At 45.9% G+C, this 24,394-nt stretch overlaps 1 protein-coding gene across 1 annotated transcript in view; it reads left to right on the top strand.

Moving 5' to 3' along the window:
* The window catches only part of LOC119403627 (bestrophin-3-like), an 81,976-nt gene that overhangs the window by 52,661 nt on the left and 4,921 nt on the right, over window positions 1-24,394 (top strand). Inside the window, exons 10-12 of the mRNA XM_049418376.1 lie at window positions 312-448; window positions 8,372-8,500; window positions 17,751-17,835. Of these exons, the coding sequence (XP_049274333.1) occupies window positions 312-448; window positions 8,372-8,500; window positions 17,751-17,835 (351 nt within the window). The remainder of the gene's footprint in view (window positions 1-311; window positions 449-8,371; window positions 8,501-17,750; window positions 17,836-24,394) is intronic.

A 24,394-nucleotide genomic window follows, 5' to 3' on the forward strand; every position in this document is an offset into this window, starting at 1 on the left:
AACTTCTTTGCGTTAGTGATGTACCGGATGCCGTAGTCGTAAACGTGAGAGGCAAATCTAATGTATTCTACATCTCTACTAGTGTAAACATTCGGCAGCGGCCTAATACCGAGCGAGTGGCCTTTTAAATTGGTATTCCTCAAGGACACCAGGCGAAAACAAGCAAACGTGTCTATAATTGTGGTTGCACGAAGCGTCACAAGATGACGGTGCCGTCGTCCTGTAACCCGGTATTCCGTAAACCCCTTTGCGTATAACAGTATGCCGCAAAGGTAAAAACTTTTAATTAGTCGTCTTGCGCCCTACTGCAGAGGTGACCTCTATGCGGAGTGACGAAGAGAGCGTCCGGAGGACCAACAGGAGGCCGCCCTTCTCGCCAGAAACAGGCTCGGTCAACAGCCGGACATCTACGGCGCCCGCTTCGCCGCGGCCCTTGTCAGCTGATCAGGTGGGGAATGTCGCACACACCAGTGACCTCTATAGATCAGGACAAATCTTTACTTCTCGCGCACAAACAGATCTTTAGGTCGTTAAGTTCGGGAAAGCAAATCGCCGGACGTGCAGAAAAACGCTCTCCTGCATACAAAAGAACGCAGGCGTGGTAGAAGAATTTGGTCGATCCTTTCAGTAGTGAAAGACCAGTTTGGTGCAATACTTAAAGTTCTGTGCTAAGCGATTCGCGGTGCGATGGTGGTGTAGTGGGTCTAACAGCAGAACTAAGCGAACCGCAAACATTGTTTCTTTACACTGAGGCCGTGCGGATATTCGAAACTTCGTATATCCGATTCGAATAGTTCGGTGGTCGATTCGCAAAACAATTTTACTATTCGAAATATTCGAATACCGCAAAACTTCATAACGAGTATTGAAATCAGCACACATAATTACATACCTGTGCTAAATTGAGCTCACCTTGACGGAAAAATAAACAAATTAGTATCATTTACCACATCTCCCCCTCCCCCAAATGTGCCAATATTCAATCGTAGTGGCCACAGCATGATATTGTATATGAGGCCGAGCAGGTTGTAGCCATACAGGTTATACCGAATTAAAATGAAGTGGAGAGCCAACTGTAAAATTAAAAAGAAATACCTAAAAAGACATGACTGATCCGACCGTCATAGGAATCGGTATAACACGAAAGTGAAACGCATCTTCACAGAAGTTGCTGACTGTATTTGTGCATTGATATATGACGAGCTTGTACAATGTCTGTTGGTGTTTAGTAGCTATTGCTCCGTATGACGTGGACACACCCACCTTGACGCCTAGTGGCACATCTCCGTCCCGACAACTAACGCCAAGGATCATGATTTAACCCTTGTCGTAGCTGAAGTTGTTAACACATACCTGGACACAGCATATCGTGAATCCCGTGCAAAGGTGGCACCAACAAGCACATTATAAACACTAGTACTCGACATGCACTTCTTCAAAGCGCCGTCAATTCACGAGATAAACGGCAAGGTGTGCGCTCCCCAGCAGTAAGGTAACCTTCGCCTGTGATCATGCATATACTACCGCACTGCGCTTCAGGAACGCGAGAGGCGGAGGTTCGTAGCTTGAGCCGTGAACGCGCGAAGGCCTCCCGCTTACCGCTGGTGTCTTTCTCGCTCCACCAAGGCGCGACATTCGCCCGTCGGTATCGTTGCCTTTCTGCAGCGCTTATTGCAGCAGTTTTATTAGTCGGTACGCACTCGAAGCAGTAGGCGGCGGAGAAGCACCGTTGCTGCATGCGGAAGCTGCAGTACTCCGACAACGAGCCGTCGCACGTTAACACGAAGCGAAAGGCAAAGAACGTGACTGCGTCTAGGGCGCCTCTTCGATGCTAGAGCGCCAGCGTTCCTCGCTGGCATCGAGGCCGTCGAGCCTCGAGGCAACATAACTGCGCCGTCACCGAATCGCTCCCTATCGGCGCTCGTACTTCACTTGGTCATGGGCCCAATAGTACAACTGCAAAAGTCAGCAGTTGTACCATTCGTATTTAAGCATATTCAAAAACTATTGAATTCGCATTTGGTTTCCATTACTCGAATTATTTTCGACGGTGAATATTTCATATTCGCACACCCCTACATTTTATATATTAGGTTTTCCTTAGGAGGAAATAAGAAAGAGAAGGGGGGGAGTCGCGTTGGCTTTCTGGACAACTAGCAGGAGCAAGTGCCGATTTGCAGTTTCCCCATTCAAATACCTGCAGGCAACAGCAACGTTCGTGGTTACCGAGCCCTTCAGCCGATTTAAATTAAACGCGTTTAACAATACATCTTCACAGTCAGCGCAAGAGCGGACAAGGGACAAGAAAGGGAACAAAGACGAGCGCTGTCTTCCAACTGAGGGTTTATTTAAAAAACGCACATGTATATATATGTCATCATACCACGTCACGTGAGCGCTCACAAAATCGCGTAACTATCGTGAACAGGTTAAGCAGAAACCATTCGGCGGACATGAAGAAATACACAGTGAATGAACGTGCAGAAAGGCCACCGCAAAACATATCAGTGGTGTGGATCGTTGTTTACGCTGTCAAGAAAAGCCAGCTCTTTTGCGGTCAAGGCAAGTGAGGGCTTGCTGACGAAGTTACGCAGTTAACAATACATATACTGAGGTTAGCACTACAACCGCTAACCTACCACTCTGGGCAATGAAACGTGTTTCAAGACTGGAGTAGAAGAGAACTGTATTGGGTATTTTTTACTATTACAAACTATTTTTATACTAGAAGATTTACACAAATGGACGAGTATCGACGAATAAGTGGGTTCTGTCGTAACGTTAACACCTACCTGCCCAAGAATATATGTTACAATATCGTAAACTGCATCTATTAGATGACTTCGATATGACTAATGTGGCTCACAGGTCCCATGGATTTCTATGGTGTTTACGATATTCTTAGGAAACGTGTATTCATCAATTATCTATATATTTCAGAGCGCCGGATAACAGAATACTTTTTCCGCTAAAAAATTGTATTGTATGTAAATCATAGAGCACTTATTGTCATACGGCCTTCTTTCGCAGAGATCACGGAATTGTTAACGTAATACAATACATGCGTATAATTTTTACCACTGCCATTGCCTTTACTCAGGATGCGATAGCCTGCTTAAAAATTTCATTTTCTAGTAGGATTACATGGTTAAAAAACTGCAGCGTACCCCCACCAGGCTCGTACATAACCTATTACATGTTTTCATTATTTGTAATCAATTACGTTTTCGGTATTTTTGTAACCGATGGATTAGTTGTCTGACTCGGTAACGCTAGCTGTGTTTCCACGACATTTTGTGTTGCAGTTTATGACATATTGCCACAAGGGACGCGAAAGGTGATATATAGATTGACAGTAACTTGTACAACTGCACGCAATATGGCAAATTTCACACACAAGCTTAGGCGTTCCTTAACTGTCTTTTCAATGCTTAGCGAACCTTTGTCACTTTGAGCGTTTCTTTCTTTCTATCTATCTATCTATCTATCTATCTATCTATCTATCTATCTATCTATCTATCTATCTATCTATCTATCTATCTATCTATCTATCTATCTATCTATCTATCTATCTATCTATCTATCTATCTATCTATCTATCTATCTATCTATCCGCCTACGTCGAGGGGCTCTCGTGGTTGCCTCCTTAACATGGTGTATACCGAAATTGGCATTGAAGGGTAAGAGGATCTGACGGATATGACTATCTGGTCATGACATGAATAGCATGAAAATCCTGTCGCATACGTCGTCAAACCCTTTTTTCCAGACACATGTGGCACATACCCGTTTACCACGGGCTGCGGTGTCTGGGTATGCGCCACAGGTGATATACAGTTTATAGACGTCAGGCTCTGGAGTTTCCAAGACGCGTGGCGCCACCTGTCGGAGAAGTATTGGGTAGTTCGAAGGCCGACTTCCCCGCACAGTTTGCTGTGGGACCAGGTGCAGCTAACGAGTGAGAAACAACGATTGAGCTTATTATGGCATGTGTTTGCGCATTTAACACTCAGAAAGAGAGCTGTGAATTTCTCTCCGCTAGTCGGACGCGCCAATGAACCGTCGTGAAGTGCTTGCTGGATCACTTGCCAGAACGACAGCGAAAACAACAGCAGACGAGACCGCTCCGCACGCTACGAAGAATCCGCAATCGACGCTACTGCTACGTCGTGAATTGCCACGGACGTAAAAGACTGAATAACAGCTTTCAGTTTTACCGATTTCTATAGTTGTCGTACGAAGAAGAAAGGCGAGAGCGCTGGATACGGGCCGTTGCGAGCGTGTTGGGTAAGCGAGGTACCTGCGTTCTCCAGAGCCGGTAGCATGAGAAAGTTTCGTAATGTGGCTCTGCTGTTGTTTTGCGTAGCCCTGACGGAGATCCGTGGTAACCTTGACTATGAAGCTCAGCAGAGGCTCTGACCGCGGTGCCTGCCGTGTAACACGAAGTGAGCAGCTAGAGGCAGAGTGAAGATATGCAGATCGCGACAACCTATACTCAGAGTTGATCGTCACCACACAGCATCGCGGACGTACTTTTTGAAGGCTCAGAGTTCTGGTTCTAACTAGCTAACACGTCATACAAGTAAATCACAAAGTGCTAGTCGTGACCGCCTTCAGGCTTGCTTTGCCTGTGGCCTCCCCGGTTGCCGTGGCTATCTCGGAGGCCACGGTTTTGCATTTGGTTGCACCCCGCGAAAGTGGACACGCACGTATCCCCATTTACAGTATATACAAACGGAAGACGACCATCAAGAGAGCACTCGAGGATAGCTACTTAATAAAATCGTCCAATGCACAGGAAGCGAGAGATGAATTAAGGGAGAATACTAGTGAAAAGGTGAAAATCGCCGGGGCCATTCGTCCTTAATAAAGCGAGTTTTGTACCACTGATCGTAAGATACATAGCTAAGTAAATTGATCGTGTATGTACTTCACCGCTTTGGCATTACGTATATACCCGATCTTAACACATTTAGGCGCTAGAGAACGGATGTCGAAGGGCTTGCCACGAACTCGATGCCGTGTGATGCTCGCTTGTACTTGCGAGTTGCAGCGCGCCGGAATAACTAAAACTTCTTTTGCATTGTACTCGCAGTTCGCTTTGATCAGCCTCCTTTGTTTCTGAAGCGTGGATTGACGGAAGAGGCTTTCCAGGTCCTTGATATTCAGGAAATCGCGCCTCGACACCAACGAAAGAGGGGGGTGGGGAGGTTATATTGTGGCCTATGCACATTCGCTTGCAGACGGCTCTCTTTATACTACCCAGTTAGCACCAGGGCTGCATTGAGGGCGCTGGTGGCGGTGTTTTTCGCAGCGCCGCCTGGGCAGAGTCTTACGTCTATATCTACTCATGAATGACGAGAACAGGCATTGGTAATTTATATGCGACATTGTTAAGAAAGACCTACATCGGTAGCGTAGACGCGTCGAATGCATGACATAAAAATTAGGCTCCCAGCAGGAATCAAACCCAAGCATTCTGCGTGGCAGTCAGGCATTCTACCACAGATCCACGCCAGGTCTAGAAACTGCTTTGTAAAAACACCCTATGCAGGCGTAATGTTGGTGCAACGTCAATTATGGTTGTGGTGCTGGCTATCTAATTTTATAACAAAGCAATAAACACTACATGGTATGCACTCCTACGATAGAGATATCATGTCAGGTTAACGTTCGTGGTTCCAGTGTTGGCTCGGCTTATATAGCAGTCTAATAAACATTACATTTGTATTCCTATCATTCATCAAGCTATATTCAAGCGTTGCTCGACCCCGGAGGAATGCACCAACGAAAGTTAGGTATGATATTGACATCATTGCACCGTGAAGTGCTCTTCGTTTCGATAATACTGACATATGTGCTCTAAAGTGAATGCTGACGTTACGTCAGACCATAAGTTACCCTTTAAAGGAAATGTTGTCGACGTGCCTGGTAAGCCCGTGATGTGCGCACATCTACTACACTTACAAAACACGTCGATCCACTTCGTAACGCTTGGCTCAAAGCCAACAAATGCAGCATAAAACTACTCTCTGAATGCTTCGCATGAAACCGATTCTCACAAGGCGTGGGATCTGCCGAATTTTTTGTAAAAGTTTCTTTCGAGGAGCATCATAATTTTTACAGTGTAGAAGAAGGTGCTCTATGTCTTGTTCAGCTTCTGTTCCTTCCTCGTGTCGGTGTTTCAAGAACTGTCTCGTGACAGCACAATTTGTTCGCTCATTCGCATGAATAACTGTATACAGGATGCTAATGAGAAGTACGTAACAGACAATGCCAAAGAACCTTGGCATTATTGTCTGTTAGGAAACTTTTCCTTGGTATTATTGTGTGTAAGTTATCACTAATATTGTGTCTAACAAAGAAAAGCGAGCCCTTAAAAGTCATCTTCCTTTTTGTATACAGGAGGTGCAGCTTTTAGCGTTCGTATTCGGTGACAACTGCAGTAGCATGCGCGCTGTCGCGGAATGCTTCAACTTCATGGTTGAGCATGTTTCGACAGCAAACCTCTGTAATTGTTTCCACGTCCTAATGACATGTCAAGGGGCCATTGCTGCCGGCATCGCTATCGGGAGCTCGCTATGGTTTATAATAATAATATCTGGGGTTTAACGTCCCAAAACCACAATAATATTATGAGAGACGCCGTAGCGGAGGGCTCCGGAAATTTCGACCACCTGGGGTTCTTTAACGTGAACCTAAATCTAAGTACACGGGCCTCGAGCATTTTCGCGTTCATCGAAAATGCAGCTGCCGCGGCCGGGATTCGATACCGCGACCTTCGGGTAAGCAGTCGCGCGCCATAACCACTAGACCACCATGGCGGGGCTATGATTTCGATTTTCCCGTTGAAATTCGATACTTCGCGACTGTTCTTCTGCGCATTCACCGTTCGTCCGTCGGTGATTTCGTCGTTTGTGAAAGTTCGTTGCGCCCTGAAAGGACAAGGCGCGGAAACTATGGATGCAGGCATCTTCCGACTCCGCATAAACGTGTCTGCATCGTGTTACGATGAGTCGCTACAGAAGTCACATCGCTGCCTCGTTCATCCCACGAACTGCCAAATACTGGAACGGCCCTTCTACTGACATTGCCGCCATTACCAGCCCGTCCTTACCAGCCCGTCCTTTCATCAATATATGAAATTAACTAACGTGTAAACCATGTGCAGAATTGTAAACCCACCACTTACGTAATGTCTCCTTCGGGAGGCCCTTAAGGTAATAAACTGAACTGAGCTGAAGTGTAACTTCAAATTTGTCTGTTTTGTGCGACCACCTAGTGCATGTGGTTGAGTCCTATTTGTTACTTGAAAGCCTGCACAAGCAGCGTAACAGTTACTAAACAAGGCTGTGGATCCCGAGGCCCCTGGTGCAATACACCGTGATAAGGTTGGTTTGTGAACACTGGCGTCTGTATTAGGAGTGAGCCGTTCAATGCACAGCCAATGAAACTAACAGACGATTAAGCTGAGGAAATCAGAGGATACATTACTTGTTTCAAAGTGTAGTGTAATGATAATGACTTAAATTTAAATTAATTAATTCAAGTGGACGAAAAAGCACCCTCTCCATCGGTGGGATCCGAACCTACGTCCTTTGAAATACGCTTATTTTTAAGCTCGTGGGTTTGATTTCTTCATTTTAATTAAACTTGAACTCCTTTCAATTTAGGTCACAATCGTTACAATACTGCTGCAAAACAACAGATAATGTCCCCTATGCTTTCATTGGCTTAACTGTCTGTTGGTTTTACGGTTGCATCTAAAGTGAGTGAGTATGGACTTTATTTAGGTCCCGAGGAAGAAGAAAGCGGGGCCGGATGCCTCGCCAATCAATCCGGCAGCTCCACGCAGGTAGGGGCCGGTCGAGAGAGTCCTTAGGCGACGGCCCGGGCCCTCTGGATAGCCTTGAGCTGAGCGATCAGCTCTGTGCTTCTAAACGCTCTGTCCCTGGTGGACTGGCCAGGAAAGTCCGTGCCCGTGTTGGCAGGGCACAGCCAGAGCATGTGCTCGAACTTGTTGTATTCGTTTTGTCTAAAAAAAGAAACGAACTCCTCGAACCTGCCTTTCGTACCCTTCAATTCGACGTAATTGATTGTCAGACACTGTTCTGGTGCGAGTATGGCAAATAAATGCTTGGCACATAGAAATGGAACGAAAGTAATGTAAGCTTTGTTGATTGTTTTTAGCAATTACGCAAATACATTCACTACATACTCATTGGTGGTTGCAATCAATTACATTTTTTACTAAAGAATATGTATACGTGTAATAGGTTGCATTTTTTCTTTCTCTAACGTGTACACATCTGAGTTCTTGACGTAAAACGACAACTTCAGTGCTTTCAATTATTTCCTTTTTTCCCCCCAGGAAGAGGACATATTTCGTCTGTCGGACCTCTTCTTGGCAGGCTCCCGAGCTCAATCGGCACCGACGGAGGCTTCCCGGCATGCCTCACGAGGGGGTTCAACCACTGGTGTCAGTCCTGGCCTGAACGAGGTACGTAAATTAATAAAAAAGTCATAGTTGGGCGAAGCAATGAACCAGCAACAGCAACAATTCAGAATAATATACGAGGTAAGGCTATCAGCTAACTTTATGAGGGACCGTTGTGGCTTAACTCTAAAAAAAAACGCCGGCATAAGGGAATAGGCCGCTCCAGGGAGCCAAGTGGTTTTCGTGCTGATTTTCGCTTCAACACGAAGTGAGATAGTCGAGATAGCGTGCGCGATGATTAAAGTTTGCAGTCGCTGCCTGAGCGACACAACTCCCCCTCGATGCTCCTTCGCCCGACGGAGCCAGCCGGCGTCTTTCATCTCTGCTTGAGCCTTCGCAAGCGTTCGCTCGTACATAGAGAACATACGACGCGTGCGGCGATGTTATCGATATGGACTTTACACGGAACACAACGACGACGGCAAAAGTGCGCCTGGAGTGCCCATATAATTTCCATCGCAATAAAACAAACAGCATACGTTTAATACAACAGTAGAGGCTGATGACCTCTTCGAGAGCGGGAATTCGACGCGTCTTCAAGAGTTGGTATTGCTGTATCAGGCATTACCTGTACAGGCCAATGTGCGTTGTCACGAAAGCATGAACAAACGAATTGTTCTCGCCGAGTTACTTCTCGAGGTAACATCATTTTATAAACGCTATTTTTGCTGCAGGGGGTATCAACGTGATATCAGTGTACGTCATTTTGTTGTAGAATTCGGTGCTTCTATTGTGCTTCCAGAGATAAGCAGGTCAAAATGAAGCGCAGCTTTTTACAGTGCTGGTTGTACAATGAAATAATGACCTCGATGATATCAGTCTATACCCCCTAATATATGTTTTGTACAAATTAGCAAAGCAGTGGTGCTTTCGTTTCAGTAAGAGCCGCCGAGCTCAACGGCTGTGCTTCTGGGTACTGCCAGCGCTGGATCCAGTGACAGGAACCGCAAAATATGTGATAGCCTCCGTGCTGTGAAGCCACCTATTGAACTTGTTCGTGACCAATGCAAGTTGAAAGCTGCGCGCCAGTCAAATAACCTGTATAGTTTCGCTTTCGTTGTCTGCTGCGTTTCACCTAAAATAGCAGCATGTTATTTCGCGTGCACCCTGCAATACATTTTGGTCGATTGTAAGTTTTTATAAATATCCATTTTATAAGGCCTGAAGGATTACAAATTTAGGCGCTTTCCGCGAGGTCACGGTTGCTGAGATAGAGGAAGCTATATGTCATCACTCAGTGGTAAAATACGAAGTCAAGTGAGTACGCTAACGTCTGTGCAATTTTCGTTTTTGTGAGCATGATCACACATGGCCGGACTGCACTCTAAGCCAAAAATGGAAAAAAGGAGAGTAACTGCGGGTTTTAGTCCTAAAGACCAACTGTTACTCCCCAAAAAGACCAACTGGAACAAGATGGCTGACATGGCTCAAGTTGGGGGAGTAAGCGTTTAGGGTTAGGTTGGAAGGGAGCAACAGAAGGACGAACGGCAACAGTTTCTCTCGGCGCGCAACCGCTGCTCTCCTGCAGGACGCACCCAGTATCGGTCGATGCATGGCCACATTTTCTTGCGGGTTGGCATAAGGAAACTAGTTTTTGTAAACTGAACAGAGAGATACGCACGCTAATAGGGACATTTGGCTTGTACGTAAACTTTTTAATGTTACCGTGTTACCGGAACACATATGTTTTAGAAAGGTTTTACCTCCCCGTACGTAAACGGATACCTTTACGTTTGAATAAACCATGAAATGTTGATGATAACGGCATTTAAATTATATTTAATTTATATAAGATTGTATAACCGCTGCAGAAATATCTCGAGGGATTTTTAGCGTAGAATACCGGGTTATCCGACGATGGTGTCGCCATCTTGTGACGCTTCGTGCAACCATAGTCGTGGACACGTTTGTTTTCGCCTAGTGTTTTAGAGGTAAAAAATGATTGAAAAGGTAACTAATTCGTAATAATGCCGCGGCAAGGCATTTACACCAGAAGTGGAACGCACGATGTTTCTGAAATAACAATTTTTTGCTTGCCTGCTTCATCTTGTTCCCGCTAGATGGCGTCACCTATCCAGCCTGTCGGAGTATTTATGTCAAGGCTTCTGACGTTTCTACCGCTTCGGTATTCTAATTCTAGGTCACTCTAGTGACTCTAGCCGCTGAAACAAAGTGATCGCAATTACCGCTCGCACTTCGGCTTATTTTTACTCGGCGGCTGGAGCCTCGGCAAAGCGGGTATCGCGAGTAGCCGCGAACGAATGTGGATTTTCGAGATAGGGCCGTAAACGTAAAGCTAATCCGGAGAGTAGTTCACGTTCCGTAAGGGCCCGCGTATGCGCAGATTCGTTCCGGCAACTCGTAACACGGTAACGTAAAGCTAAAAGCCCACAATACAAGCTAAAATCGCCCAATAAAAGGCATGGTTGCACTAGAACGCCAGCACCTGAAGCTGTTGTCGTCGCAAGTCAAATGGCGTGTTTGCGTATAACAGTTGGCATAAATATATAGCCTGAGAGTGTGGCAATAAAATGCGAAGCTTCGCGAGACTCCGTGTATACTTCGCGACAAACAAGCGGTTGAGAGAAGTACACAGTTGATAGACTTTACATTTTCGGTTTTATGCTGACAACGAGACTGACAGCGAGCTAACGCCGCTGCCTCCCCTACCCCCTCATCTCTACCTTGTCACTGGCTGATTTTGCCGGGAGGACAGTTATCGCAATCGGGTCCGGTAGTTTGAATTTGTGTTTAATCTCAGAGCAAACGGACGTTATCAGCTCGGGCGGTGTTGTATTTTCAAAGGGGAGGCGACTCTTCCGCAAAAAATATTATTATTAATATTGATATTAATAATAACAATGATAATAAAGAAGAAGAAAACACACCTCCGGGCAAAAAAGAAAAAAAGAAAAAAAAACTGGCCTTTTAGCTAGTGCAAAGGGAGCACGGCAAAACCTGTGTTTTCGTGAGAGACTCATTGCCTTGACGTTTTCAGATGTATACATTGTTACCTTCTATTCTCTTTCGAACATCACCACTGGTTCTGCACGCCTATACTCATTTCACTAACATGTCAGAACGCGCAACGACCCGTCGGTACCTACATAACCCCGTTTCCTTTCAGACGGCGCCGTAGCGTTTGGTGGCGCAGTGGTTAGCGTGCGCGCATGGTGATTAAGTGGTCGCGAGTTCGAATCCTGTGTGTTTGTTGCAAATTTTCTGAAATTTCTTTCTGAACGAGATGTCTGGGTATAATTTGTACATCCAAACAAATATGTGTATAAACCTCAATGTGCTCTAGAAGTCAATCAAAAACGAATTTTTTTTTTGGCCCAAGAAGAAACTAAGGAGTAACGGGAAGGAGCATCCGTTGCTCCCTTGAGGAGCATCAGAAAGGAGTAACAGTTGGTCCTCAAGGAGAGCAACGGTTCGTCCCCTTGCCGTTGCTCCTTTTAGGAGAGTAATGGGAGTGGCAAAGCACTTGCTCCCTCAAAGGAGGAACCCCTATACCCCCGTTCCTCTCTTTTGGCTTAGAGTGTGGGGAGGAGCGCCGGCGTTCCAAGGAACGCCTGCGCGTCTCTTCAGTCCGGCCATGAGAGTTAGGGAAAAAAAAACTTGTGCGGAATCTCCTTTAGGAGCTAAGTGATGCGTAATAAGCGTTGCGTTTTATTGTAGGTAGTGACTGTCTCTGGAACTCCGTTTTCGGGCGGCACCGGCTTGACGTCTTTCATCTTCCCTCCAGCACTCCTCAGCGTTTCGAACACTGTCCCATGGCTCGCGCATCCTGCCGCCACCAAAATGCGTGATTGGCATCAAGAATTGTCAAAGTTTGAATTTTCCTGACCTGTGAAGTCCTACCTGAAGGCTTTGCATCTTGTCCCGCAGAGGGCTTTCATTCCACTTCCACGAAAGTCGTCGAAGCCTTCACAGAGAGTGCTACCTTGCTACGTTTGTTCTGCAGCGCGGGTGCAGTGCAATAATTTAGGTCACATTTTGCCTTAATTTACGTCAATTTGTGTTCACATTTTGCAAGCATCGATGCGTAGCGCAGTAGAATAAACAAACAAAAAAAAAACGTGTGGCTGTTCCACTACTGTGAAACCTGTGAAGTAAAGCGTTGCCTAATGGCTAAGACACTTACCTTCAGAACATGAAGGCCCCTGTTCAAACCCAAGCCCCACGTAGCGAAAACTTATTTCCTGCTATTTCTTTATGGCGGCGATCGTCTCATGCGACAGACAGACGGACGAACGGAAAGTTCCTTCGTTGAGTGGGGATAGGAATGCTTACCCATTTAAAACCTTTGTGGGGATTTGAAACGTTCCGCATGCACCTAGAGCGTCAAAGAGAAGAAAACTAATTTAAGGGTTACGGCGAGGCAACAGTGCCAATAGCGCTGAGATATCTTGATATGCCATGATTTCATTTCCTGTTTGTTATTGACGTTTTGTACATCACAGATCATTGTGTTTATTTCAGTATTTCTATATTTTGCTCACTACACAGCTACTGTTCTTATGCCTATATACAGCCATGTCGCATCCATCAGTACAAATTTGTGACTCTACAGAAAGCTCTTTAGCATTTAAATGGTAACGTGTAGCCCGGCGCCAGAAAGCTGAATTAACCATAAAATGCATATAATTAGCAGTGCATGAAAATTTGAAATTAGGGAAAGATGGAACATGACACAAAAATTAAAGAAAAAGCAAAGCTTAATATTTGTATACCTTAATGCACGAGTACAATAAACGGGAAACAACTCTAAATTACGATCACCTATATTGTTTCGCAAGGATATGAAACTGGAAGTGACCCCTGACTTAGGTGTCTGGTAGTGGCATGCGCACCTCGCTGTTGGTGTATCTGGTGCATTCCTTGGGTTAGTTCTGCGTTTCGTCGCTCCGCCGAAGCAGATCTCAGGGGCCGCGTTGAAAGAAGCAGGCTGTGTTCAGATAAGAACGTCGGGGCACCCCCTATTTTTCGCTGAAAAAAATATTTTGCTGTTCGAGTCCCCAGGGCCACGAAAGCATTCTTAGTTCTGTGAATGAATGAAGGAATAAATTTTATTAAAAGTCCGGCAGTTTCCTTCGGGCGAGGCGGGGGGAATAGGGGATTAACCCCTGTCCCGTCCCACCCTCCGTCGACGATGATGGCGTCAGGTGACGGCTCGAAGTCCTTGGAGCCGGGCGGTATCTTCGGCTTGCCTTGGTCAAAAAGATTCGGAAGTCTCCACTCAGCAGAGCCGCTTTTTGCGAATTGCGCGAAAATGGGATTTTGACGAGGTCCTACAAAATAACTATTGCAGCTTTCAGTTTCAAAATTTTTCTTGGCATATTACGAGTATTGTGTGTTTACAAAACCTTTTTGACTTGCAGTGTTGATGCCCGTATTTTATGAAAAAGAATCGCAAATACGGCACATTGCTCAATAATGCTCTAGTTTCACATTTTTTTTGCTTCATGTCTAAATACTCGGAATTTCCCGGAGTGTTGCCACACATTAGTTTAAAAATTGTGCTAGATATGATTGCCACGAATGATGTTCAGCGCAAACGGAAAATGGCCTAAATGAAGGGATGTCTCCAAAAATGCAATACTTGGAAATGCAAATAAAAAATAAAAGACATCTTTGATTTTCTTTAAACTCCTCAGAATTAAAGCCTAGTGCGTGTTCTAACTCAATCTCAGTCGAAGATAAAGTTGTTGAGCGTGTGAGTAAACAACTTTCCAAACCTACCAATGACCTATCCTAGTCTTCCTCATCCCTTAATTCTCAGAACGCCCCTCTATCGCCCAGGCTCACTCGTTCAGGTAGGACGCATACGACGAAAAAGTAGGTTGCTGCAAGGGGTGGCGGCAATTCGTTCTCTGTACCGGTGCTTTATACTAACATCCGCAGCCTTTAAAATAAAAAAGACAGCCTCAATGCTCTAATAAATGTTTCAGAAGCAGATATTGTTATATTAAGTGAAACCTGGTTGTCAAGTAAAATAAACAATGATGAGTTGTTTCGCTGTAACAAAAAGTTTGTTGCATACCGACATGACCGTGCTGACAAGATTGGTGTTGGTGTATTGATTGCAGTAAACAAAAATTTCGAGTGTTTTCAAATTCCAACTACTAGTGGTTTCGAAATAATATGGTGTTGTATAACAGTACAGTTCAAAAAACTAATTATCCGAGCATGTTATCGTTCCCCATGCTGCGCGAGTGGTTTTTCTGAAGAACTACACGACGCCTCGAATGAAATTTTTGTTAAGTATCCTGAAGCACCTATTTTTCTTGCTGGCGATTTTAATTTTCCACACATGAAGTGCACGGAATCATCCTTGTCTTCCAATACGTTGTCCACAGAGGCAACCGGTTTTACTAACGTCTGCATGGATTTTAACATATCCCAACTGGTCATTCAACCAACACGTGTGACGTCCAGCTCAGCATCTCGGCTCGATTTGATACTAAAGTCAGCTGCTGATATCACTTCATCTATAGTGCACTCACCCGGTTTAAGCGATCATGATGTACTTCATTTTACCATCTCCCTTTCCACACCCTCAGTACGTAAACGACAAAAACGAATAAAAGACTATTACAAAGCCGATTATCATGCTATAAATGTTAGTCTTTGCGCTTTCCTCGATCAATTCAGATTAGATTGCGCACATAAAACTGTCGAAGCACTCTGGCAGGCATTCAAAACAAAGGTCGCTGAATTAAGTAACCAATATGTCCCCTTAAGAACTATATACACAGATTCGAACGCGCCCTGGTATTCTAGTTACCTTAAAGTATTATCAAATAAAAAATTGCGGCTATTTCGTGCCGCAAAAATAATGCAAACCCCTGAACTCTGGTCCGCATATAAAGCAGCATCCTACTCTGAGGCTATCAAGTGTGCTAAACACCATTTCTTTTACTCTACGCTTCCCGCTTTATTAAAAACGAACCCAAAGCAATTTTGGAACACAGTTAAACCCAAAGATGAAATAACGTTGTGCCTGGTCGATGAATTCGCTAATCCTGTTCCTAAACATCATTGCGCCTCGTTACTTAATGAAACATTTGCTTCCTCTTTCACCGTCTCAACAGTATCGATCGCCCGTACATGCACGATGCTCCCGTCGATCCTCTTGCATTCGACGCAACCGGCATTGCAACGATTATTAACAACTTGAAACGTTCGTCCTCTTGCGGAATTGACACCATTAACTCCAAATTCCTTCAGAATACGAAAGAACGGCAGGAAGTGGAAGATGGAGGCTTGCGATGAAAAAATCCGTAAACAGGGGGTGGGTGCTCGAGCCGACGTTTCGACAAATAGACTTGTCTTTTTCAAGGCTGGAACTGATTTCCTTAGCTATCGTGTATATATGCTTCGTGCCCTCTCCAAAGTGGGGGTGGGGGGAGACGTCGCGGTGACGAACTGTGTGAGTCATAAGAAAGGCGAAAAAAGCGGGGAGGGGGGAGGGAGGGTGTACGTTTCGCTGAACGATTGTGAGTGGAAGCACGTGGCATTTTAACAATAGTAGGTTCCAAATTTCTAGAAGAAGGGCTTAACTCTCGTTGGTTTTCTTTGTGTATGTACCATAACGAATAGATTCAAGAGCCCCCTTAGAAACGTTAATGGGTACCTGCTGGCTGGAGTGTATTGAACTTGTGAATAAGGCATGATTCTGTATATTTTCTCTTCCTTGGGGACAGGAAGTTTGACTGAAGTATGTAAAGTTTGAGATCTTCGAAATTGTGACCTGCTACATTAAAATGCTGTGCCACTGTTTTGGGTAACTTCTTCGCCGTGTCCGCGCGATGCCCGTTTAATCTAACCTTAACACGTTGTCCCGTTTCGCCAATGTACCGTTTTTGTCAATATGAACATTTGATCATATAGGTAACGTTTGAACTAGTGCAGGTAAAACTAGATTTTATATGATGGACGTAATCACTTCCAGTGCTTTTAACTATAACGTCATCTTGAAGGTGTTTACATGTCTTACATCTTGGACGAGAGCAAGGTGTTATGTAGGCAGTAGAATGAGGGTTTACTTTGCATGCACTAACATATCCTTAAAATTCATATTGCTGCGCTACACGACCTTTGGTACTCCGGGAAACGCTTTTTTAAAGCGCTCGTTGCTTGCCAGTATTGGGTAATACTTACGGAGGATATTATTTATGTTTGTTTGCGCATTTGAGTATTTGGTTATAAATGTTGGCGGCTGGTTGGGCTGTGCTACGGAGGCCCTTTGAGCTAGTGATGATTTCCTATCTAGTTGACATGCTTCGTTGAAGACCTTGTTTAGAGCATCATGTGGGTAATTCCTTTTAACTAATGTTTCCTTTAGGTTGCTTAAGTGGTGAACGTAGTCGCTGTCATCGCTGCAGATCCTTCTTATACGCCTCGCCTGTCCTACAAATATCCCTTGTTTGCAGTGCCGCGGGTGATGACTAGTGTAATCTAGGTATTGCTGGCTGTCTGTTGGTTTTATATAAAGCGTCGTCTTTAAAGCAGGAAAATTAAAGACGACAAATGGCACCCGTCACAAATATTTTTGATTTGTGACGTGTGCTTTTTTAACACTTCACATTGATCAAACATAGGGGAACATTCACAATCACGGCAGTGAATTCCAATGTGGCCCTGGATTGCTTTGTGAACATTAGCACCAGTCACAAATCACTCGAGAAATAATAGAAGCGCATTGTATAGCGAGAGCTGGCATCACATGTATCAGCGCTCCCCCCTTGGCTTTATCTGAACATGAAGTGGCCTTTCCTAATCAGGGAAACCGTCTACGAATCTGTGGTGTGTGACGGTGCAATGGTGTGTCTAATCTTGGCGTTGCGTTAGGCTGTTTTGTATGTTTGCGCAAGTCTACATATTTGATGCATTTTTACAATGAAGCCCAGTTGGAAGTTAGCGCTCTGTCCTTTTGTGTCGATCTGCCATGCCGTTTCCTCTTCCCCGCAATGCGCTATACCAGTTCAAGTAGCTTAGTCTACCGTATGCCGTCGTCGTCCTGGTCAAAGCAGCAGTAGTAGACACGCAGGTCACGTGACCAGGGGGGGGGGGGGGGGGGCGTTAAATAAAGAATTAGGCTGAATGATGATGATGACTATTATGCTCGCAATTAGACTAAGCTGTATTAGCCTACCCTCTCAAACTCGCGCGCTTACAGCTTCGCTGTCTGACGGTTTTCACGGCGTGGAACTGGCTGATATCTCTATTCATTTCTCCACTGATCTGACAGGCCCACGACTTGTCCAGCGGCAACGAGGGAAACATATCTCGGTCTTCGTCGACTGAACCGTCCACGGTGCTCTACATGGATGCCGGTGAGAAATGCACACACTTCTACAGAAACGCATGACCGGGCTAAACATTACGTACAGTGTCACACGGTGCAACGTGAACACTGGACGAGATGTTGAGAAACCGAGTTCGCCGTTCATTAGCGCACAAACCTGCCAAAGCCATAATGCGTTTCGACGAGAGTGCGAACTCGTGTAATGCTCTTTCTTTTTTTGTTTGAACGCATGCAGCGCAGCGACATTGTCGCCGGAACCCTTGCTTCGGAAGGGAGGGCATAAAGCTTCCTAAAAAAATAAATGTACAGTCTTGCGGTTATCCAAATCTCCTGATAAGGAATTTTATGCAGCACTATGTAGTCGTCCTTCATGATGTTGTTCTCCTCTCATTCCTTTGTCTCGTCTTTTTTTCTTCTTCCTGACCCGCTTTTACTTCAATCGCTTGCGTAGTGGCAAACATGAAACTTGCATCCGGTATACTCTCCGTGCCTTTCCTGTCTTGCTTTCTTGTGATCGCGTTCGTTAAAAGGGACCCTCAGCCACTCAGAGAGAGAATGGCGTCTTTTTCGCCTTCACTACGGGCGCTATGCCTTCCTTGTGAGCACTAAGTTCTGAGCCTATCAGGATTTCGCGCTATTCGGCTTCACGCTGTTATCTCAGCTTGCGCAGTCGAAAGCGCACAAAACCAAGTGAATGCAGTTGATCGCGCATGATAGTCATGCGAGACAAGGCACAATCGGCATGCGTCTGCGTGGCAAAGCAGTGTAGGAGACGATTACCAGCTGATATCCTTCGTATATAGACCAATCGACAGCTTATTTCCTCATGACGTCATGTGAAGGGACTTCTGAAATCCCGAATTGTGCCGAAAAGCCTGGAATCGCCAGGAGAGAATAACGCGCTCGTCCTTTCTGTATTCAGAGGTTGTTTAGGTACGCTTTCAGGAAACCTGTAGTTTTATCTAACTCTGCGTTAAACTACCGTTTTCCTCTTGCTTTCACAATTAGCCATTCTTTTTCAGAGTGCGCGTAAAACTTCGACTGCAGCGAAAGAAAACGTGTGCTTGTCGCTTCGTTTCTCTGGCGTCTTGCGCTCTCAGTCTTCAGTTAAGTGAGCTCTAACTTAAATTTTACGTTGGCGCTGCTTGCCTCAGTATGACCAACCAATTAGCTCAAATCTGCACTCTGCTAACCGGTCTTCCTTTGCTTGCTTGCAGCTACTATTAGCTCATCCTGCGGTCAAAGAGGCCCGCGAATTTTTTCCCGGAGATTGTGAGTGAACGTTGCCTATTTATAGACAAGGCTCATGGGAACCTGTGAATATATACTTACTGGTGCTTACCGGCATTATTCGTCCTCGACAAATCCGAATCGCCGACGAATCCGAAGGTCGCAGGTTCGGTCCCTACCAGTCCCTGCAAGTTGTCTTTTGTCTACTCCACTTTCTCTTAATCTATATCACAGCTATTACAACGCACTTAAAACAGTACAATTAACGTTCCCTATACTTTCCTTGACATCATTATCTACTGATTTTTAATAAGGTTGTGTGAAACAAAGAAACGAGCCCTCTAACTTCATTCCTCCTCGACAGTATCTTTCAGTCATGCGCGGATCCATTGGATATGTCCTGATGTCCACGCTTCATTTAGGCGGCTAAATATGATGTCAGCTTACGCACCTGAGTGAGACTGCTACTTTCGTACATAAGTGGAATGATCTCTGCTCCTAGATCTGTATTTCCTTTTAAATTCACCATTAATCTTTTCGAAATATTGATAGAGGCAGAGGTTTGCACATTATCTCTAGCGCCAGAACTATTAAGAAAAAATCCCGCGAAAAAGGTACATCTCTATGCGCACTGCGAGTAGTGCTGCTCTTTATAAAAGTTTTGTAAACAACAAATATATCCTTACAAAAAAATGTCGCAGTGAATTTAGAACTAAAGACCAATCTAAGAGCAGAGATGATTCAACTTGTGTACATGCTTTGAAATATTCCCGCACGCTTATTAATTATATTTGTGCTCTTGAATTTATCAGAAAGCTTACCTTGTTTAAAGGCGCCAGAGCATGCAGATGTACCCATGCGGGGAGGCCCTTACGTGAACAGGTGTTTTGTGTACAAATTTCTGATAGCGTGTCGAAGCACTGCCACTGTTGTTTTGGAGTACTTACCTCCTTGAAGCGGAAGTGCACTCGACATTTGTTTTCAATCTCTCGTATTTCGCCTTTCGTTCATTAATTATCTAGATTCGGGGCTTATAAATGCTTAATCGCGATGTGATACGAGTAATAAAGCACGCCTTGTTATTACTGAGGCCCTGAGGAATAATTTTTACCATCTGGGATTTCTAAACGTATCCTCCTACATTAGTTACCGGGTGATATTGAATTTCGATCCTATCAACATGTGGCCGTTGTTATGACTGGCAGTCGGTGGCGATGCGCTGACCATGAGAATCGGCGGGCGAGGCGTTCTCACACTGCTAAAACACCTGCATCCTTCCACGACACGGAATTCCTGGGACGGCGAGTGACCAACAATGGGCAGAATCTCGGCCTCAAAGTCTGGGACGGCAAAGCCGGAGACAAAGGGCCACCTGGGCTTGGCTTGGTACGCTGCCGAAGCCACCTGACGGGTATGCTTGGACGGGAGTCTCCGCAAACCTTTTTCTGCCCTTCGGGGAAGGACTGCAGGAGAAAGCACGTTCTGCCTTCGGGGAAAGAACTGCAGGAGCAAGCGCGTTCTGCCTTCGGGGAAAGAATCGTAGGAGCAAGAACGTTAAGCCTTCGCGGAAAGAATCGGAGGGGCAAGCACGAGGAACCTGTTGTCCTGCTTCCCCCACCTGCGTGCCGTCAACCGCCGGACCCTTGCTGCTTCAAGTGTGCAACGACCCCTCAGCGACAGTGAAATGGACTGTGCCATGGTGGGAGGTGTCGTGTGTGTGATTGGTGGTCATCAAGAAGGAGGAGCCAAACTGAGGGGTTAAAACGACGGTGCTGAGTGAGAAATGGGGCTCTGAGCCCTCGGTAACAGGCTCATCCAATTCGCTCGTCGCTGAACTCTGCCCTTGTAACGATGTAATTGAGTGTACGAAAAGTGTCAGTAAACTTGTTATTGTTTTCCCATCTTGCTAGCATCAGTTCCTCAACCCGGAGACTCCACTACGCTACCAAACGGAGTCCGGGTACGACGCTGCCCTATCGTAGCAACAACCTGGTTGCCGAGAAGGGATGGATTCAAATACCCAGGCACGACAACTGGTGATCAGCGCTGGGATCTGAAGCTACAAGCGACAACAACAGTCGGCCTAAGGGAATGCAGCTGTCTCGAGACATCGATCACGTGTGGGTGAGTGCTTGGCTTTTCCTTTGATGTGGACCAGGTTCTAAACGAGGGTTTTAGAACTGGTAGATAACTTTGCCGAGAGACTCAAGGTTCCGTACTCTCGGATAGTTGTTTTGAAGTAGCGGGCACTCGGGACGATCATGGATTTGCAGAAGCTGCAGGAGCCGGATTTGTTGCTGTTGTGTAAGGAATTGGGGATCGATACAAAGGGTTTGGCAGGAAAATCCCTAATCATACAGGCAATCATTGATTTGGGGGTCGATGATGAGGAGCTCTGTGAAGAATGGGAATACGCCAACCAAAATAAGGAAGAGCGGCTCAGACACTGGGAAAGAGAGGAATGCCACGCAGAACTCGAAAGGGAAGAAAAGAGGCATGAGCGTGAAAAAGAGGAACGCCGCGCAGAACTCGAAAGGGAAGAAAAGAGGCGTGAGCGTGAAAGAGAGGAAAGGTGGCGTGAGCGCGAGATTGAGCTCCGCAAACTAGAAGTCAAGGTAGAACTCCTGGAGTTGAGTAAGAGGTCGGGCAGTTGTCCCCAGCGAGTGGTACCTCTTCTCAACAAGAAGGCAGAGTTCAAGATGTCAAGCCATATGTGGTATCAGGGGATATCGGCCTATATCTTGCAGAATTTGAACAAATGTGTGAGGAACTGTCTTTTGAGCGAGACACTTGGTCTCAGGGGTTAATGTCAGTTCTGCCCAGTGCGGCAGTTGAGGTTGTTACGCGACTCAGTGAGAAGGATGCGGACAACTACCATGTAATTAAGGCATCTTTATTCCGGAGATTCGGAATAGCTGGTAGGAGAGAGGAAAGCAAAAGAAGCATGCTAAGGGATCCTTCTCCTGAGAACAACGAGCGACAGGTCGCCGTTGGCGAGATCGCGCCAGAGAAAGGCCCGCTGTTGCAAGAGAGCATGAAAGCAGAGCAGGTTGAGAATGAGGCCTTGGCCGATCTAGAGTTAGGGACAATTCCGAAAGACGTTCCTGGCGTGGACGAGGTTTGTGCCAGCCGCCCTGATGGGCTCAAGGAGAAGCTCGAAACGTTGCTCGTGCCTCGGAAGGACGTTTCGGAATCGTCAAACTTAAACACTGTTAGCGTAGTGGCTGACAATAACAAGGACGCGACGCTTAAAAGGTTCGGAGATACCGTCGGTGAAGGCCCCCGATTTAGATTTTATCAGCGCTGACGCAGATAATTTGGCCTGACAGTCCGACGCGGCGGAGAATTCAAGAGGTGTCAGCGAGATAGAAGGTGTAGCGGAAACACCAACGAGCTGCACGGCGCCGCATGCCGCGACCGGAAGCGATGATGGAGGCGTCATGGAAAAGAATGTTTGCCGAAAGCGCACAAAAAGAAAGAGGCGAAAGCGTTCGGCGGACGTTTCGGAACCGTCAAAGGTAGACACGGTTAGCGGGACGGCCGAGCATAGTAAAGACGCGACGCTCCAGGGCTGCAGCGATACCATCGGAGAGGGCCCAGTTTCAGAATTTGTAAGTGTTGACACAGATAATGTGGCCCTAACGTCCGACGTGGCGGAGAAATCGAAAAGCTTGCGCGAGAAAGAAGGTGTAGTACAAGCACCAACGAGCTGCACAACTCCGCATGTCGCGACCCGAAGCGATGATCGAGGTATCGAGAGAAAGGATGTTCGCCGACATCGTAGAAAAAGAAAGCGGCGGAAGCATTCGGCACAGAGTAAGCTTAAGAAAGGTCCCAATCCGGCGCGAAATAGACAAAAGGGTAGGCGACAGGACAGTTTGCGGAAACGTAAATTGAGGCGTTCATTCAGCCGCAAGCAGCGAGAGGGGCGCAGAGGGAGAAAGCAAGGTGCGCTCCCACGACGGAAGGCGAGGTTGAGGACAGCTTCGGGAGAGCGGCTGTGTCCTAGTCGTCAAAGTCGAAAGGCCAGTGTACGGCGGCTAACAAAGCACCGCGCGGAGGCGAGCACAAAGGGAGAATGGACAGCGTTTCCCCCCCGTTTCTGGCATTCCATTCGCCTTCCTGAGGGGAGCCGACCGAGGTGCCGAATGAAGCGTGACTGCAGAATGCCGCTGATAGCTCGTGCATGTTGTAGCCTCTGGCGGGCTAGAAAGCCGGCCGGACCGCGACCCCATCGGGTACGATTCAAGCGAATCTAATTGAGAAATGGGGAACGGTCAGTTCGAGTAGGTTTGCACGTGCGTGCATTACCTATTGTTTTGTTAGGAATGTAGAATTCTCAGTTTATTTTTGTGTGTTACGAGATGCGGTGCAAAGTTTTAAGAAGAAAAACCGCGCAGCAGTAAAGGCTGAAGAGAGCGTCAAAGTTTTTTTTAATCATTAGGATGAACTTCTGAAGAAGGTATTTTTTTTTGCGCGAAACTTGTAATTTTTTCTAGTTTTGAAAGGTTTATGTGCGATATCGTATGCGTTCACTTTCATGTCGATTTGGGGTGAATAAGCATTTGAGGAGAGATATCTGCATCAGTTTCCGAAATGAGTTTGGCACTGAGTGACAGGCATTTGGTGCAAGGTTTTAGCATAAAACCAATGCAAATGTTTGAGGCGCTTTTTGAAGTGTATTACACCTGGGGTTATTATTTTGTGCTGTACAATGTGTGTTTTAATGTAAGGACCAGCTTTTAGAAGAACTTAGAGGGATTAGGTGAGTGGTTAATAGTACCTTGTGTTTTGCAACGCTATAGGATTGAGAGTAATTGAAGCGCTCAGGAGAGCACAGTGGTTTTTATCAGAGGCGTTGGCATGGGCAGGTAACTTTAACCGAATGAACCTGTTAGAAGGCAGTGTTGATCCCATTATGTTTTGTTTTTTTTCTTGTGAAGAATTAATGATTGAGTGATCACATGAGATGATCATTAAGCTTTTCATAACGTTGAGGTGTGAGCGATCATTCAGAGAGGTATGAGACGCGGCCGAACCTTTCGTTGGGGTTCTGACTGTAAAGGATGAGAAGATCGTTCTGCAAGTGCATTTGTAGACTATTTAAGTCACGGCGTAGGCCTAGGTTTCAGGAAACCTAGTGAGTTTGAGAGCTCAGCAGTAGTAGACTGTCCGCGGCCCAAAACAAAGACGGACGAAGGGGCGTTTTGGGGCTCGCTGGAATGCAGTCTTTGCATAGGAAGTTATTCATCGTTGGTCACCCTTTGACCGATGTTCTTCGCGGGACAGAACAGGCGAAAGTAGTCTAGGATGAAAAGAAGGAAGCTGCCTTCTTAAGCGTGAAGGCGGTACTGATT

The sequence above is a fragment of the Rhipicephalus sanguineus genome, chromosome 8, assembly GCF_013339695.2.
Source record: "Rhipicephalus sanguineus isolate Rsan-2018 chromosome 8, BIME_Rsan_1.4, whole genome shotgun sequence".
In the NCBI taxonomy this organism is placed as follows: Eukaryota; Metazoa; Arthropoda; class Arachnida; order Ixodida; family Ixodidae; genus Rhipicephalus; species Rhipicephalus sanguineus.